The 17008-nt window shown below is 48.7% G+C and overlaps 1 protein-coding gene across 3 annotated transcripts in view; it reads left to right on the plus strand.

Annotated features, from left to right (window-relative positions):
• The first annotated feature begins 293 nt into the window (after positions 1–293).
• Positions 294–17008, plus strand: part of PCSK5 (proprotein convertase subtilisin/kexin type 5) — a 447663-nt gene continuing 430948 nt past the window's right edge. For 2 of the 3 annotated variants that reach the window (XM_042911956.1, XM_042911957.1), the window contains exon 1: positions 733–998. In XM_042911956.1, the coding sequence (XP_042767890.1) occupies positions 807–998 (192 nt within the window). In that variant the 5' untranslated portion in view covers positions 733–806. Of the gene's footprint in view, positions 999–17008 lie in introns of all 3 variants that reach the window. The other variant, XM_042911954.1, reaches the window with a different exon arrangement.

Below are 17008 nucleotides of genomic sequence, written 5' to 3' on the forward strand. Positions count from 1 at the left end.
GATCTCTTCAGTCCTCCGCGAGGCGGGCGGTGAACGGACTCAAATCCGAGGAGGAAAGGGAGAGAAGGGGGTCAGGCCGCGACGCCGGGAGCTCTCCTCCCAGCCCTTTGGAAAGACTGGCTTTTGCTGCCCTGGACCCTGAGAGGTTACAGCCCGGAGAACCCGGCGGCGCTAGGACCTGGTTGGCGCCTGGCCGCGGCCGCTCTCCGGCGGGCGGAGGAGCGAGAGGAGGAGGGGGCTGTGGGAGAGGAGGGGTGGTAGGGGGGCGGCGGGAGTCATTTATGCAGAGCAGGCGCTGCTGCCATTGCCACTCGCACTCCCCGCGCGCCGCTCGGAGCCGGAGGGAGCGCAGGGAGCGAGCTAGCGAGCGCTCGGAGCCCGGGCCAGCAGAGGGGGCGCCCGGCCGCTGCCTGCACCGCCGCCTCCGCCGCGTTCCGGGGCCCGGGGAGGAGCGAAGGCTAGTCGGAGAGTCGGGAGCCGAGCCGGCGAGACCCAACTGCAGGAGGGCGCCCGCCCCGCTCAGCCGCCTCCTGCGCCGGAGCCGGGGAGCCCCCGCCGATCGCCCCGCGGGCCGGAGGGCACGGCGCGCAGGTCCCCGCAGCCCCAGGGATGGTCTAGGAGCCGGCGCCAGGCTCGCCGTTTGCTCCCCGCCGGGGCTCGCCGCCTCCTGCGGATCGCCCAGGGCTGCGCGCCGCGGCGGCCGGGGGCTGCGCGCCGGGGCGGCCCAGGCCGGAGAAGTTAGTTGTGCGCGCCGCTCGTGCGCGGAGTCAGCGAGCGAGCGAGGGAGGCAGCGAGGCGCCGGGGCCATGGGCTGGGGGAGCCGCTGCTGCTGCCCGGGACGCCTGGACCTGCTGTGCGTGCTGGCGCTGCTCGGGGGCTGCCTGCTCCCCGTGTGCCGGACGCGCGTCTACACCAACCACTGGGCAGTCAAAATCGCCGGCGGCTTCCCGGAGGCCAACCGCATCGCCAGCAAGTACGGATTCATCAACATGGGACAGGTAACGACGGGCTGGCCCAGTCCTTGGCCCTGAAGCTGCCGGGGCCGGGGGAGCCCCCAGCGACCCCGCGCTTCTTGCCCCCTCCTTGTCACCCCCCTTCCCCCTCTTCCAGATGTGCTCTTGCAGCTGTTGCCCTAACTCTTGAGCGATTTTCTCTCTCTCTTTCATACGCATACACACACTCTCTCTCCCCAAAGTTACCGGGGTTGGTTTTGTTTACTTGTGGGTTTTGTTTTGTTCCTTCTTCTTCTTCTTCTTCTTCTTCTTCTTCTTCTTCTTCTGGCCACAAGGGACAGGTAGGGTGTCTGGAAAAATCCAGAGTGTGCATACCCCCGTGGTGGTTTCAGACCCGACCGGGTCTTTTGACATGGAAAGTCAGGGAGCACTGGTAGATTGAGCTCTTTTGGGGGGTGAGGGGAGTGAGCACACTCCTTGCGGTTTCTGAGAGCCAGGGCAAGAAGGAGGCGAGGAAGGGAGAGCCTTTCCTGCTCAGACCTGAATTTAGCCCAGAAAGTAGTTTGCCCCTTGGGGGGGGGGGGGGGGGGAAGAGGACCGCTGGGCGCTGGAGGAGTAGGAGGCGCGGGGACTGGAGCTGGAAGGGAGGAGGAAGAGGGAGGCGGAGGAAGGGAAGAGAGGGCCGGACCCGGCGTGAGCGCAGATCTGGGGAGAGACCTCTCGCTCTCCTCGCCTCTCTCGTGGGATCCGCGTGGGGGCTCCCGGAGCGGGGTCGGAAAAGGGGGTGGGAAACTTCCGACACCCGCCGGCGGGGTTCTGCTCTGGGAGAACTGCAGGTCTCCCCGCGGAGAGGGAAGTGCGGCGGCGACGTGGGGCGAAGAGTTGGACAGGCAGACGGGCGCGGGGTTCTCATGGGGTGCCGCTCCCGGGCTTAGGGCAGAGCTGCCCGGCTGGGGAACAATGAATTGAATGGTGTTATGCGGATGATTGGAAGCGCAACAGATTTGGAGGCACCTCCGAGCTAACCGGTCTTGGCTTCCTCGCTCTCATTCCTGCTAGAAATGGAGTGGAGAGGGCAGTGTACGCGGGTTCCAGAAAGTGACCCGATCATTCTCCGCCCCCCACCCCGCCCGCCCCACCCCAGTACTCACACCCCATTCACTCACTTCTCTAGGCCTGGCTGGAGAAGGGGGCTCTGGCCAGAGACCCTGCTGGGGGTGGGAGGCGAGGGTGATGGGTCACCTTTGCTGTAGACCGGCTTTTGGGACTGCTCCGGACGCACGTGTCCTGCCAGCGCGAGGGGAAAGGAGGCTGGCAGGAGGCTGGCGCAGCGGGGCCAAGAGAGCAGCACAGACGGTTTCTGATGTTGTGCTGCTCGTCCAGGAACGGGAGCCCTGGGGCGCAGGGACCCTCAGCTGCCTGGGCGATGCGGCACTGACTGAAGAGGCAGCTCTGCGATCACCGCATCTGGAAGGAGATAGGGAGCGCTGGGTGGGGGGGCGGGGGGGGGTTCAGGGGAGCAGGAGCGTGAGGTCTTGGGCTCTGTGGGTCCAGAGGGAAGACGCGTTCCAGGGAAGTCAGTCCTGTGGAGGACTGAAACCAGGGCAAGGGGCAAGGTCTGAGTCTCCCCCCCCCCACGCCCCCCTGCGCATACGCGTGCGCCCCCGTCCCCCACCCCCCCCCCCAACACCACCATACGTATCCAACAGCCCCCCCCACCCCCCGCCCCCCGGAAGGAAGGAAGGGAAGCCAGCCAGACTTTGTTGCCCCAGCGCCTGTCATCTTCAGGAGAATTCCATTCTAATGGCTTGTTAGGAGTCTACTAGCTTCTTGTTTCATTGGAAGAACACAGTCTCCTCTTTTTCCATGAGCTTCAAGTTGGGTGCTGCATGTGACCCTGGAATGTAACTGGGAACGCTTGTCAACGAAAGTAGCCTTGTTACCATTCTTTCCAGAAATGCATCTCTCAGGTTCTCTAACACGGAGCATCTCCTCCATAGGATACCTACTTAGAAAATAAGGTCTTGAATATAGACTTCTTTGGTAATCTGCAAAACGGTCGTTTTGGGTGGATACGCCTCCACATTCAGCAAATTGGAAAACCAGGACTCTGGAGAAGTTGATGCGCACAGGATCCCCGAGCTAGACGGTGGCAAAACTGTGATTCAGACCTAGGACTGTCTGGCCCAGGCCTACCCTGCATGAATTCCGCCTGGTAGGGTATCCCTCCCCATGGGAGGAACAAAGTAACACCCCCAATCCCCTGAATTCTGATTTAGTGGCTGAGTAGACTGGAAGCAAACCTTTAGTATTAACTCACAGATACTTAGTTCAAACAGACCTGGACTTCTTGACTCTGAGAAGCTTCATGACTTGTAAGGGAAGAAAAATACCTGTTTCTTTTTTTTTTTAATGTTTATTTAAAAAAATATATATTTTTTAAATTTTTACTTTTGAGAGGGAGAGGGAGAGAGCATGAGTGGGGGAGGGGCAGAGGGAGAGGAAGACACAGAATCCGAAGCAGGTTCCGGGCTCTGAGCTGTCAGCCCAAAGCCCGCCACCGGGCTCGAACCCGCGAACTATGAGATCGTGACCTGAGCTGAAATCGGACGCTTAACCCACTGAGCCACCCAGGCACCCCAGAAATACCTGTTTCTTAATGAACTCATTAAACAGAACTTAGATATTGCAGAGCCTGGCAGAGGAAGGGAGGGGATTTTTGTCACCGAAGGAACCCCCTTTGAACAAGCATTGCTGTGTCCTGTAACTTCACAGGATTGTGTTTACAGAGGGCTTTTTAAGGGAGATCTGTGGCTTTTCATTTGTAAAATATGCAGAAAACTAGAAATACACATGACACCCAACACAATTTATTGTGGTTTTTACAATGCCTGTGAAGACATTAAGTGCTTTGAAAGGTTACAGGGGACCCCTTGAACTGATGCCATAACCGGTGTAAAAAGGTCAGCTGGTCTCACTGTGTAAAGGGTTCCCTCTGCAGATCAAAGGGGGGTAACCCTATGCTAAGTGTTGGGGGCGCTAAATTGAGTTACACAGACAATATCATTGCACTGTAAAGGGCCAAACGTATTTCTTATTCACCCTTTACTGCTCTGACCTTTTAACACGTTAGCCATCCTTTTGTTATTCTTTCTTTCCCTAAATAAACCAGTTGTGGTTCCACTGAGCAGTAACTAATTTGCAAATGTCTCTGGAATGTTCTCATGTTTTTTACCCCAGTTGGGTTTGGGGTCCCACCTCATGGGTCACAAATTGGAACCGAGGCCTATTATTGTTTCCGAAGTCATTTAATATCTCGGTGGTCTCTCTGACATCTTTGGTATAATATTTTAGGCAGCTATTTTAGGTGGTGAATCTTCACCACCGTCGAGGTGCCATCGTGACGACTCGCAACTCCAGCGTAATGTTTTATACCGCATCTTAGCGCTTGGAAGTCACCCGAGGTAAAATTTCCGGCCTGGGGATTTCTGCGGAAAAGAATAGGTGTGCCTCTTGTGCTCATGAAAAATAGGATGTTTAGAGTTAACGCAAGAGCAAGCAAGCAAACAGGCAACGAGGACATGCTTGGCTTCCCGGAAGGGAAGAATAATGAGGCTTTTCTTGCTTTTGGTTATAGAGATAGCATTGTGTTTCGGTAGGTTTTCCACCTCATGTTAGTGTTTGTGAATGGTCATGCCTTGAAAAGCTGCAATGATGCCTTATAATTAGCAGTAGCAGATGTTGTCATGTTGGCGTATGTCCTGTTTTGCTTGGTATTCGTGTCGGCCGTAGAACGCCCTGTCTTCCCCCTGAAAGCCTCTCCCAGGATCAGGTGTCCCCTGACTGTTGGCCTCACACCTGTGGCAAGGAGGCCTTGGTCCGGCCTCTGAATCGGGCAACGTGACCGATGGAACTAACAGTGTAGTTAGTGGTGAGAGGGTAGCAGTGACAGCAAGGAATCAAGACGCGGCATCACGTTAATCGTGAACCTTTGTTTGGACTAACCCTGCAAACCAGGGAGATTAATTTCTGGTTATCTGAACTCAGGGAGAAGGTCCCCGGTGAAGGCTGTTGGCAGCGTGCGAGAGCTGTATTTATCCTTCTGCGAATTGCATATAATCCTTGATCCCAAGCCGAGATTACCAGTAACAGGAAGCGCTCCTCAAACCATGTCACTTATCTTGAGCCAGATTCCGGAAGGGTAAAGCCAGATGCAAGCAATACCGGGGAAATATTCTACCTGGAGTTCTCACTGAAAACAGTATATATATATATATATATATATATATATATATATATATAAACACACACATACATATATACATATATATGTATGTGTATATATATATACACATATACATTATATACACACATATTATACATATATTATACATATTATACACACATATTATACATATATAATATATATATACACACATATTATACATATATAATATATATATACACACATATTATATATAATATGTGTGTATATATATATACACACATATTATACATATATATGTATGTGTATATAATGTATATGTGTATATATATATATATATATATATATATATGTATGTGTATATATATATATTGGAAACTCCAGATGTCACTTACAAGGTCTTTGAAAGCAGGAAAGTCGGTGAACTTAATGGAGCCCCTGTTCCTTCATCTGTAAAATGATAAATCTCTAGATAATAGGCTGAGTTGACTGTGCATTGCTCAGCACATAGTTAGGCTTGCAGCGAAAGGTTGGTTGGGTCTGACTCTGAAATAAGTGAGATTCAAACTTTTATTTGGATAGGGAGAAAGGAAGACATTTTGAAAATGGGAGATACAAGATGTGAAGATCAGGAAAATACATTTTTAACGGCCGAGTAAAAAAGAGCTAAATCCGAGCTTTGTAGACAGGGAAAATGGTTTTCCATTTCAACGAACCATGTAAAACACCTTAAAAATAGTTGCTGTTGGGCTCTAAACAATTCTGGCTGATTTCCCGTGGCAATGCCTTCCTCCCTGGTCGATCCTGGTTGTAGCCCATTAAATATTACAGGATAAGCCTGCCGGAGAGATGGAAGACGGGGAGGGAAAATATCTGAAGACCGATTATTTTGTAAAGCCTCTTACCTTGGTACATTATGTTGGATCGCATCTGAATTCGTGTTTTAATTCTGAATGCAGTTTGCACGAAGAGAGTTAGAAGCCGCATTTCCCAGAGATCTTTGGCACGAGGAACTTTTGTTCAGAGATCTGCCAAAGGTCTCCCCCCGCCCCACCCCGCTGCTGATTAGTTCTGATCTTCAGGCAATGTGGGGTGATCGAAATGGTGATGAGCGGTGGAGAGTGGGTTCTGGGTGCGAGTGGATGGCATTGCAAATACTGCTGGGTTGAATGGGACTGTGCTCCCCTAGTTGCATTTTTAGGCATGTTGTAAACAGCAAAATAAGTTGGTGTGGGAGTCCACCTGGCCTCGCACAGGGCAGCTCTTCACGCCCAAGAACCTCGGCCCTGACCTCTGCTAGCGACTCTCACATGCTGCGTTCTCATGAGCAGGAGAACCTTTACTGGAAAAAGCGATTCAGAGAGCTTGGCCTGATCACGGTGGACCTGTTGCATTAACCTCATGGGCAAGGAATGGCTTGTATGTGGCCGTTGGGATTTTCGGGGTCTGTTTGAAATGAAAAACTGCATTTTTGTGCACCCGAAGGCAGCTGAATTTGCCTTATCGCTGTCTCTCATGAGCTTATATCCAGAGGTCCTAACCTTAAAGGTCAGCCAGAGAAGCAGGGTAGAGTGCTGGGAAAATGGCCAGCGATGTCTGACTCCTTGGTGAAGGGAGGGAGTCCTGACCCAGAAACATCCCCGGGGCAGGGAGGGGTATTTGTGTTGTCCGTTCCAGTTAAGTGAAACAGCGTCTGCGTTTTCCCCAAGGCCGAAGTGTCTCCAGGCAGTGCTGTGCCTTGGGACTTTATCACTTGGCGAACTCAGTTTGGATTCAATGACAGGGAAGGCTTTGGCTTCCTGGATGGGGAAAAACAAATGCTTACAGACCTTCATGCATGCTAGAAGATATGTATGCGCATATATGTACATGTGTACGGACACATGTGTGTATCTGTTAATTTTTACTTTCATCAAAGTTAAATTGCACGCAATTTACAGTGAAATTACTCATGCAGTATTCTTGCGAGTTTCAACAGATGAGATCTCTACATCTAAAGGTAGCAAGAAAGGGCAATCAATGCCAATAAACTCTTCAGTGTGGGTTAATCCCTGCAGGAAAATGGGACCAGAAAGAAAACAGGAGTAGGAGTCAGCAGCTTGGAGCGAAACTCTGGGGTTTTTTCTTTCATTAACCAACTCGGCCCTCTTTGCCTCATTTTTCAAAGAGAGGACCCTAATATGTGCTCCAGCCACCTTGCGGGGTTGCTGTGAAATCAAGTGCCTAATGATGAACACGAATACGTCAATAAAATAAGGCATGGGAAGCATTGCATGATCTACAGGGGCTCCAAGGAGATTCAAAGGCTGCTCAAAGGAAAATAAGAGAATGCTATGGTTAACGAAGGTTTCTGTAGTGGAGTCACTTGTGATTTCTAGATTCTTGTGCTTGCCCGTGGAGATCTAGTGGGGGCGGAAGGAGTCCGTGTTGCTCCTGATCCCCCCTGCCCCCCCACTTTAGAGGACAGTGATAGCTAGACTGAGAGCCATGGACAGAGGCATAGAGCTGGGGCAATGGACCAGAAAATCACCCAGCTAGGGTTCCCCATCCCTGGGTTGGACAGCTTGGTTTATAAGGCATATACAATATGGAGATTGCAAGATTCGTTAAAGAGCCAAGATACCGTTTTTTTTTTTTTTTTTTTTATCGAAGCGTTATTCACATGCAATGTTCTCGTAGTTTCAGAGGTACAACATATCGATGCAACAATTCTCTACGCTCTTCGGTGGTCGCCCCGCGAGGTGTAGTCACTCTCGGTCACCCTACAACGTTATTAGAAGATTACAGACTCTTCCCGACGCTATCCTTTTACATTTGATTCAGATGCGAGCACGTGTAGGGAATAGCGGGAAATAAAACGGAAATGTAGGGATATGGATGGGACCGTTCTCGGTGCAAGTGTTGGAAACCCAAACTCCTACTGCTTGAGTAAAACTCGTAGGCAATCCGATAAGGAAGCGGGGACTCCGTTGGTGTAAACAGGTCCACGTGCCTTCGCGTGCGGTTCCGAACACAGAGGCTGAACCCTCTGTGCGCACTGGCCCTACCTGGCGTGTACTTTCTTCACGGCAAAACCTCCCCTGCCTGACCCAAACTGACATTAGTTGGGACATCGGTTCTTTTGTTTGGTTGCGGAACTGCGTGGATGAGTTTGATGATGAGGGTGCTGTCCTGGGTGCGGGTAGAGGGTGTGGAGACCGCATTGCTCTGTGTGCCCTGCTGTGCTCTTCTCATCCGAAGGGTTCTGGATTCTGAAATGCATCCAGATCCAAGCGTCTTTAAAACGTGATTGTGAGTCTGCCCAGCTGCAGATCCGGAGTACTGCTCGTGTCTGGTATTTCTCCTTTTCCCTGTGTCAGTAGCTTCATCCTCACACAGACCCTTTCCCCCAGGCAGCAACGCTCAGTCGATTCTTAGTACCTCCTTTACCTGCTGATGAGATGAACCCCGGAGAAAGAACCCCCGTTCTTCCCGGTGGGGTTATGTCTCCACTCATAAGCCAGTGACTTTGTCCACGGGGACAGTAGTCTGTTGGTGAGTCACCCTGGGTCACTTGGTCTCCCTTGAAGTAAGGATGTTGACCACTGATGGGCAACCCACCAAAACAGGAGAGGGACAGTTCTCCAAGGGAAGAAAGGATGCTGTTTCTAGAAGAAGATGTGGGACAAGAAGACCTCCTGCTCAGATCAGGTTATGTAAGGCCTTACATGCGTCGGTGAGGGGGTTTCCACCTTATCAAGTAGGATAAAAAATGATATTGAATTCCCCTGAGAAGAGGTAACAACCTACCGATTCAACAAACAGGAGACTCTACCATGTAATATGGAAGACGTTTTCTGCTTTCAAGGAGGTAGGACATTTTCCCTCATAGCTGTCATTCAGCAAGGCAAGTACTAACGGGGTCACAGGCAACCCAGTACGGTTCACTTGTGCCCGGGAGGGATCTGCTGGTATCCGTGTGCACAAGGAACTGGGGGAGGCAGAGAGGCTATTGTGTTGGTAAAGGTGCCTGGAAATGAATCAGAAGCAGATTTGGATCCTTGTCGAGGTGGATTCAATATGGCTTGATAACTCAATGGATGCGGGGGAGGAGGAGGAGGAGGGAGAGGGTGAGGGTAACTATAAAGTTTATCACCACGGGACCGGGAGCATGGGGGACCCGTGTACGGAACTGGGGCCGTGTGCGGGAGCATCTTGAGAACAAGGGGATAGGTTCAGCCTCAGTGTTGTGGGGAGACAGAACGGCAGGCAGATAGGAGTGTCCAGGATGCAGAAGAGATTCAGGACAGGAAAGAAGCGAAGACGGGCACTCATCCACCTCCACGTAACTGAAGTTGGGGAAGGTGCATAGGATAGGTAAGGGGTGCAGCATGAAGAGGGCTGGCGGGGGCTGAGGCTAGAGCCTTAAGGGAATGTATCCACTTAGGGCTTAAGGGCTAAAGGGAGCATTGAAGGCTCAGGGCGGCACCAAAGGTAGAGCCTGGAAGTCACGAGGACAGATGTGCCCCTTTACAGGGTGTGCACTAGTGAAAAGAGCTGTGGGGAGAATCTAGCCTGTAAGAGCTGGAACGTGGCTTAAAGACTTGGTGGTGACGAGGCTCCCTGTGATCTTAGCGCCAGTGCTTGGTTGGACAGTGAGGGGAATTTAAGGATGTGGGGCGGTAGAGGAAACGAGTAGAGAAGGTTCTTACTGCACATCTGCCTACCTACCTACCTTCTTTCCCTGTCTCTTGTCTCATCAGTGCACCATGGTGGGCAAGGAAGACCTAGGATCGTAGGTCTAGAACCAAGAGGGTTTCAATCCTAACGCTGCTACTGCTTAGCTGGGGGACCCTAGGCGAGCATCTTAACCTCTCTGTGCCTCAGTTTCATCATGTGTTAAAAAGAGCCAATCGTATTTCCCTTACAGAATCATAAAAGTCGTTAGAATGGTGCCTGGCACCTACTACTTATTCAGTAAGTCTCTGTTATTATATCTTATTTTGTAATTTTTAAATTGTTTTATTAAAACTTTTTTCTTTCATGTTTTGAGAGAGAGAGAGAGAGAGCGCACAAGCAGGGGAGAGGCAGAGAGAGAGAAGGAGAGAGAATCCCAAGCAGGCTCTGCCCTGCGTGGGGCTTGATCTCACGAGTCCTGAAACCATGACCTGAGCCAAAATCAAGAGCTGGACCCTTAACCCACTGAGCCACCCGGGCGCCCCATATTGTTGTCGTTTTTTTTTTTTTTTAACCAAGTTAAGCTCAGTTTCTATATACTGTTTCATCCTGTTGTTTTCACTTAATATTATATTGTGAGCCTTTTCCAATGTTACTAGATAATTTTAGACACATTTGGGTGACTGCAGAATTGAAGGTATCATATACTACGTTATGATTCGTGTGACCGTGTATCATATTTTTCCAGGCACATTCCTGGGCTATGCCTCACCCCCATGAAGTATTGTGGAATATCCCCCTTTATTTTCAAACATGTGTGAGTTGTGTGTGTGTGTGTGTGTGTGTGTGTGTATGTGTGTGTGTAATTGCACATCTTTCTACTAGCTGGGAGGGCAGAGCTGTCCCTCTTTCTTGCGTGTGTCCCCAGCACCTTCTGTGGCATTGGAGAAGCACAGTGTGCACTTGGGATAGGAAATGTTATGTGGAGAGAAATAGGCTTGGAAGGCAGAGAACACTGGTGCCTTGAGACTAAAGAGGAATGCAGGACGAGTGGAGGTTCAGGGGAGTCCAAGTAGCGGGGGAAGGGAAGGGAAGGGAAGGGAAGGGAAGGGAAGGGAAGGGAAGGGAAGGGAAGGGAAGGGAAGGGAAGGGAACGGATGTACGGAATAGCTCTGTCTCACTTGTCACCTCAGACGCACCTGCAGAGACAGGGGAGACCTGGGTAAAGTTGGCGTCCGGGTGCTCCCGTGGTTTGACACGCGTTAAGGAAATTCTGATAAGAAGCCGTAAAAAAGATGCGACCGTGCCATTTGTGACAACATGGGTGGACCTACTAGGTATTACGCTAAATGAAATAAGTCAGCCGGAGAAAGACAAATACCATATGATTTCCTCGTGTGTGGAATTCAAAAAAAAAGTCGAATAAACAAATAAAGAAGCAGAACCAGACTTAGAAATACAGAGAACAAACTGGTGGTGGCCAGAGGGGCGGGGTGGGGTGGGGGGACGGGCAAAGTGGGCGAAGGGGAGTGGGAGGTCCAGGCTTCCAGTTGTGGGATGAATAAGTCGTGGGGATGAGAGGCACAGCATGAGGAGTGTAGTCAGTGGTATTGTAACAGCGCTGCGTGGTGACAGACAGTGGCTATGCTTGTCGTGAGCCCAGCTTAACCTGTAGACTTGTCACATCGCTACATTGGACGCCTGAAACGAATGTACCGTCACCTCTCAACTATACAATTAAAAAAAAAAAAAAGAAGAATCACCGATGAATGACTCCGCAAAGAATAGCCAAATAGCAAGGAGATCATTTGCTGCTGGTGCTTAGTTATCGCCCCGTAAGTAGTGGTTGAATATTAATGAGTGAACAATGAACCAATCCGTATTGTTTTGTCTTTGGTCACGAATGCCCAGAAATCTGACATTAGAACAGGACCAAACTGGGAGTTCGAATTTGCCAGGGTGAGAGAGAAGGGAAAAGATCTGTGGGAAGCGGGGGTTGGGGGTGGGGGGGGGGGTGGGGAACGAATCCGATGGCTTTTGAATGCAAGGGGCAGGACCCCTGAAATGACACAGCACAGCGTCCTGGCTTTGAGGAGGGTGGAGGGGCCGAAACAGGACTGGTGGGTCAAAGGAATGGGGAGGACTTGGGGGCCGTGAGTGCAAAATAAAAACGGAGGGGCCAGTTGGACAAGACATCCCAGAGGGTGTTTGTTTGTTTGTTTGTGTGTTTGTGTGTTTGCTGTTTTGTAAGCTCCAAGTTAGAGCTCTTCTGCGGCATGCTAGGGTCCAAGGTGTGGACGCGCTGGGGAGCTGATCAGGTAGAGAGCAGGTGGGTTAGACAGCGGGTTAGACCGAGTCGACAAAGTGTGAGGCTGGGATGTTGTTTGGAATGGTTACCAGCTTGGGTAAGATGAGGCTTCCGTGTAATCGTGCCAGCACACCTTCCAGGCAGGTGAACGTGAGGTGTGCCCCATACGGCCATTCTCCTTGGATAAATTCAGGTGTTATCTCTGCTTTACACATCTGTGCGGTATTATTTGCACTCCAGGTCCTGTGTCAGCTTAACGGATAAAGACAGCCACCTGGGTCACTGCTTTCAACTCCCAATTGTGTCTTCCTGTGTTTGATGTAAAAACTGCAGATTGCATTGGACGCTGAACATAGAAGAATGTAGACAGAGAATGTGAACCCAGCGATAATCCTTAAGGATGATCTTTAAATGGTGTATATCTTGGTACATTTCATGTTTGCCTCCACCTTGAGTTGTCACGTAACCCACTTCCATTATAGTAAATAATTATACCTATGAGTTATTCTCATGTCATGTGTTCTGCCCTTTACATTATTTATAGAGTGTAATGAAGCTGTGTGTTCCAAACGTGTCTTTTATTTATCTTAATCCAAACTTTATTGCCCTATAGGAATAGCCATATATAATTTTTAATTTTTTTAAGTTTATTTATTTGTTTATTTTGAGAGAGAGAGAGAGTGAGAGCATGAGTGGGGGGGGGGGAGAGAGAATCCTAAGCAGCCTCCTTGCGGTAAGCACAGGTCCCGACGCGGGGCTCGACCCCCAAAACCGTGAGATTGTGACCTGAGCTGAAATCAAGAGTCGGACGCTCAACCTACTGAGCCACCCAGGCATCTAGGAATATACACATATTTTAAAATATATGTTTAAAAAATTATGTATATTTTGCTCTCTATTTAATAGATAATACTTTTAGATGGCCCTGTGTAATATTAGATTAATCTTGTTTGCATTTGTATGTCATCTGATTGTTAATATAGGGTTAGCATCACAAAGGAAGCATTAACATTTTAATTTGATCTGTGCATTATCTGAGAGGTTAATTCTGTCTTGGGAAAATTACAGTGTGAATACCATACCAGCATTGAAACTAGTTAAGATTTATTAAAAGCAAGTCCTTCCCTGCTGCCTTTCCCTATGTGTGTGTGTGTGTGTGTGTGTGTGTATCCACGCCATATATATCTGTATTTGTACTAAGTACTTAAGGTCTGATATTTTTGTAATAAGTACTTAAGGTCTGGTATTTCTCTACTCTGAGGAGCTCTTACAGCTGTAAAAATATCCTGGCTCCCCCATATCAATGTTCCCAGGCCTGTACCTTGTTTTTACTAGTGGACGTTTCTCAACCAAAATAAAACTGGGCCGCGCTCGCTAGTTTGAATGCAGTGCAGGGAGGGAGACACTTCCAGGGCCTTTAACCTCGTAAGCAAACATCCATAACTGTAAGTGTAGAAGTTTACTGCATCCCGGGCTGTTCTACTTGTACGTAACTAACACATAGATTTGTTTCCTGTGTGTGTGTGGAACCTCATTCATCAATTTCAAAGTTTTTCAAGAGAAAACTAAATTGTAGTCCAGTTAGGATTTATTAGCAGCCCAGCTTCCAGGAAAACCTATTTTCTTTCTTTTCTTTTCTCTTCTTTTCTTTTCTTTTCTTTTCTTTTCTTTTCTTTTCTTTTCTTCTTTTTTCTTTTCTTTTCTCTTTTCTTTTCTTTCCTTTCCTTTCCTTTCCTTTCCTTTTCTTTCTTTCCTCCTTTCCTCTCCTTTCCTCTCCTTTCCTTCTCTTTCCTTCCCTTTCCATTTTTCTTTTCTTTTCTTTTCTTTTCTTTTCTTTTCTTTTCTTTTTTTTTTTTTTTAACTGTGGGCCATCTTTCTATTTGGTTAGTGCTCCTCGGCCAATTTACCAAATGCTACATTCTTTGAATTGTTGTAGGATGATGTCATTGCTCAGTTGGACAACACTGAGAACCTGTGAGCAAAACTCAAGGCAGGAAACAGGTGACTTCCCTTCCCCTGTGGGGCCTGCCCTGCCGCTAATTTGCCACATACTTGGGAGCTGATCATAGGCTTTCTGTGTCTTCAAGGGTTCGTTTTATACATTGCTTTATTTATTATATTATTTTTAAAGTTTGTGTGTTTGTGTGTTTGTTTATTTATTGAAAGAGACAGAGCATCTCAAGCAGGCTCCATGCTACCAGCACAGAGCCCGATACGGGTCTCAGTCTTGCAAAATGTGAGCTCATGATGTGAGCTGAAATCAAGAGTCAGACACTTAACTGACTGAGCCACCCAGACACCCCCATTGCTTTATTTAAATATTAGTTATCGAAGGGCATCATTAAGGTGAAAAGACAAACCACAGAATGGGAGAAAATATTGGCAGACCATACCCGATAAGAGCATTATATCCAGGATATACACTCAATAATAAAAAGACAGATAGCCCACTTAAAAATGGGCATAAAGGGTCTGAACAGACAGGCCTCCCAAGGAGATGTATGAATGGACAATAAGCACATAAAAAGATACACAACATCAGGGAAATGCAAATGCATTTCACATGCACGGCGAGATGCCAGTTCACACTCCGTTCGATGGCTGTAATCAAGAAGACAGTTAATCACAAGTGTTGGCAAGGATATGGAGCAACTGGAACCCTCATACACGGATGGTAGAAATGTAAAGCGGTACAGTCACTGTTGCAAAACCGTCTAGTGGTTTCTCGAAAGGTTAAACATAGAGTTGCCATATGACCCAGTATTCCCACTCCTCACTATATGCCCAAGAGAAGTGGGAGCACTGTTCACACAAAAACTCCAAAAAGTGGAAACAGCCCAATATCTTTCGATGGATGGAAGGATAAATGAAACATAGTACATCCATACACTGGAATTTTCTTTTGCAATCAAAATGAGTGAGGTCGTGATACATGCTACAAAACGGATGGACCTTGACAACAACTATGCTATAATCAGAAGAGCCAGTCACGAAAGGCCACATATTTTCTGATTCCGTTCTTAGGAAATGCCCAGAATAGGCAAATCCACAGACGCCGGAGGTAGGTGAGTGGTCACATGGGGCTGGAAGAGTTGGCGGGAATAGGGTGATGGGTGTGGGGCTTCTTTTGGCGGCGAGGAAAATGTCCTAAAATGGATCGTGGTCATTTTGATGCAACTCTGTGACAATCCAAAAGCATTGAAGGGTCTCTTTACCGTAGGTAATGTGTCTGAATCCAGCTGTTAAAAATAGTCGTAGAATACTTATTGTTTATCAGCCCTTCTACTGGGCACAGCGCTTCTACATTTGTCATTGATAAGGTACCTGCTCACATGGAGCTTATGTGATAGTGGGAGGGGACAAGCCGTAACTCAGTAATGCAATGGAGAACATAATTGCAATTGGGAATGTGCTGTTGGAAGGCAAAACACGATGGTAGAGTAAAAGCGACCGAGGTGGGGAGGAGTCCTGTAGACAGGCTGGTCAGGGAGGCTCACTGAGGAGGACACTCTGGAGGCCGAGACCTGAATGTTAAGAAGAAGCCAACCACCTGGAGGTCTGGGTTGGGACCGGGTCCTTGCAGAGGAGACGGCCAGTGCAGCATTTCCTAAAGAACCGAAAACTGCTGGTATAAAAAGATTCTGGTTAACAAGAAGCGGTTGAACTTGAAGTTGGAGAGGATGATCTTATTAGTTTTGTTTTTTTTTTTTTAATTTCTTTTTGAGGGAGGGAGAGAGAGAGCGAGTGAGCGAGCAGGGGAGGGGCAGAAAGAGAGGGAGAGAGAGAGAATCCCCAGCAGGCTCCTTGCTGTCAGCACAGAAGAGCCCAACACGGGGCTTGAACCCGCAAACTGTGAGATCGTGACCTGAGCTGAACTCAAGAGTTGGACACTTAACGGACTGAGCCATCCAGGGGCTCCAAGGGGAGAATGATCTTAGAGTGTATTTTGGTGATGCCATTTTCCTGTTCAGAAGCCACCAGTAGCTCCCATATCCTACTGTGTTGAAACACACTTCTTCTCTGGGCTTTTTGAAGGCTTTTGAAGAGATAGGAAATCCTCTCTCTTTTTGAAGGCACGTCTCAACGTCCCCTCTTTGCTATACCTTGCTCTGAAGGTATAGGTAAAACTTAGGTATAGTTTGCCCAAAATACTCCTGGGGAATTTAATACAGTTAAGCTTGTTTTTTTCCCCCTTGGGGCATTTCATTAGTATTCTGTAGCACGTAGCACGGTGCCTTGTTCTTTATAAGTAACGATTAAATATCAGTTGAGTCCCAACGTATTTTATAGACATGCAATGTATATAAAGTGAACAATAAATCTGAATATTGGAGAAAAATTGCAAAAGAATTCTACCACCCCGTGAATCAAGAAGGCTAACGGTGCATCTTGTATTCCGTAAAGGAGTGTGTGGAAAGAGCAGTGATCTAGGATTGATGAGTCATTTTGTGTGTGAATCCTACAGTCCAGCACTTCCTGGGAACTAGCCTAACCCTCATCTTTAAGTGTTTCAGCCCTCGGCATCATCAGCAGGGTCATTCCTTCTGGCTTTGACTTCCATGGAAATTCTTCACATGAGAGAGTACACAGTGTGACATTATCCATGAGCTAAGTCCCAGATCATCCTAGGGTCCGGATGGTTTCTCCATGGATCCTGGAGAACCTCAGGCACCCTGCTGGCTGTAATCATCTTCTTGGGGTGGCCGTGGGCCCCTGTGTCTGTTGGAGCAGTGGGAATGGCACCGAGAGGTCCCGCAGCGAAAAAAAGTGGTCAGGAGGAAGGGACCGCTTCAGATCACAGGTGCATTTTTACCGTTTGTGTGGAATCAGTGGGAGTAGCAAAAGGAAGCAGATTTGGTGCGTAGG

Source organism: Panthera leo, chromosome D4, assembly GCF_018350215.1.
Source record: "Panthera leo isolate Ple1 chromosome D4, P.leo_Ple1_pat1.1, whole genome shotgun sequence".
In the NCBI taxonomy this organism is placed as follows: domain Eukaryota; kingdom Metazoa; phylum Chordata; class Mammalia; order Carnivora; family Felidae; genus Panthera; species Panthera leo.